The 1985-nt window shown below is 37.3% G+C and overlaps 1 protein-coding gene across 7 annotated transcripts in view; it reads right to left on the minus strand.

Moving 5' to 3' along the window:
• Window positions 1-1985, minus strand: part of DROSHA (drosha ribonuclease III) — a 123820-nt gene that overhangs the window by 28865 nt on the left and 92970 nt on the right. For all 7 annotated transcript variants that reach the window (XR_003095207.1, XM_014522220.2, XM_025209954.1 and 4 more), the window contains one exon: window positions 1655-1725. Coding sequence is in view for 6 of the 7 variants with exons in the window: in XM_014522220.2 (XP_014377706.1) it covers window positions 1655-1725 (71 nt within the window). In the remaining variant the exon portion in view is untranslated. The remainder of the gene's footprint in view (window positions 1-1654; window positions 1726-1985) is intronic.

Below are 1985 nucleotides of genomic sequence, written 5' to 3' on the forward strand. Positions count from 1 at the left end.
TTCATCTCCATCACCGTGCCCTTAGATCCCATCCTCGTCGCCATGTCTCGGACGGCCAGAGCCGACTCGAGGTGATTTAGAAATTGCTCGTTTGTTAGGGCGGGCTGGTGAATGGAGAAGCAGACAAGGTTTAATGGTTGCAAAAACTTTTACTTACGCCGCTTGTAGTTGCGACGCAGATGGTCCGGTCGTCTGAACAACTATGTGAGTTGTTCCAGCTGGCGAGGCCCAAGCCAGTTAATCCGTCCGCAATTTAAGCCGGCAGGAAAAGGGTACGTCTGGGATTGCGCTCGGCGACGGGAAGAAGGATCGATAGGTGATCAGTCTATCGATCAGCTAGCCGCAAGTCAGATCTCTTTAGAGGCACTCTGCAGCGTGCTCAAAGTTCTTCGACTTGGGCGGAAGTCGCATGAAATTTTAAATGGCTAGCAAGCCAATTACTGGCCGCCACGTAGGAATAATTTAGAACTAGCCAATAGCGGGACACAAAATTGCATTCGAATAGCGGGAACTCTTTGCACCATGCATTTCTGTGCTGCAAAGAAGAAATGCACCCTGCAAATTGGCGGGAACTCTCTTGCACCGAGGTTCTTCTGTGCAGCAAAAACCCTCGCTGTGCAAAAGGCTCTCACGTGGCAAGAAAATTCCATCGTGCCGAGGCACCAAAATCACTGGGTTGTGACAATGACTAAAAAAGTTTGAAACCCACTGAGATCTGGTCTATTTTCCAGGTAGCTACTATGTAAATGTAAACAACATTTTCTAACATGAAAAAGAACTTAACTATATAGCTGAAACACCTCTCTAAGAATAGCAGGAATACAAAAATATAATTCTAATAACATTTTTAAGATGCATCTAAAACTATGCTTTTGTTATATATGTAGTATATAAAGATTACAGAATGGTGTGATGTGATATAACAATTCTATCAAGAATGCATGTGCACGATCTGTGCAACTCATTTACAGTTGTCTTGTGGAAAAAACAGGCCATTTCATAATCATACTAGTAAAACCATGCACTCATGAATTCCCAATTTTAGTTATATGTTACATAAAACAAAACAGAATAAAAAACCCTGACATTTAAAAGATGTTGAGATTGCAAAGGCAAGCACTCTAGAATTAGGAAATGGCAGACTTAAGGTTTCCTTTGATTGCAACCTTAATGTTCTTTTACTGCAGATTTTTTTTCCATGTAATCTCCTATTTAGTTAAAAAAAGCAATTAAACAGATAAAACAGTAATTCTATGATTTGGAAATATACTTACCCCTTACACAGGCCTGTAGTTCAAATGAACCTTCAGGTCTCTAGCACAAACCATTGGTGGTAAAACTCTTGAAATGGAATTCAAGATTCATGCACTGTATGCTCTTTATACCTAGAGCAAACACTGTTCTCTTGAAAAAACATCATCTAATTCAAAAGTTATCCTGCTTTACATGGGACCAGCAAACTTGCTATCACCAAATATTGTGTTTTATTCAATAGCTCTGATCTCAAGATCAGAAATATTTTTTTTTCAACCCTGATCTCTAAAAATCAGATTTTAACACATATAACTGCCAAAATTTAAAAAAACCAAAACAAAACAGACAAACAAATAAAATTTCATTTAAAGTGATTCAGTTCATCAAAAATGACAAATACCTTATCATTAAACAGTAAACGCCCAAATAATTGTTTGGCTTCTTCTAGGCTTCCTTCTAGGTAAACAGCACCTATATGGGACACACAGTACAAAACAGGAAAGAAAAAGGTTATATATATAGAAATACAAAGATATTTCAAATTCCTGACCTCCTGTCTTGATGACTGATTTTTTAAAATGACAATTTTCCATTTTACTGCTAATAATTAAAATAAAAAATGAACTTTTCTAAGAGAAATAAAGAATATAATTTCTGACAATATTGACAGTGTAAAACAGGTAAAAAGAGAGCAATAATTTTTAGAATCCCACAGATGTAAATCAGGAATG

Source organism: Alligator sinensis, unplaced genomic scaffold, assembly GCF_000455745.1.
Source record: "Alligator sinensis unplaced genomic scaffold, ASM45574v1 scaffold408_1, whole genome shotgun sequence".
Taxonomy (NCBI): Eukaryota; Metazoa; Chordata; order Crocodylia; family Alligatoridae; genus Alligator; species Alligator sinensis.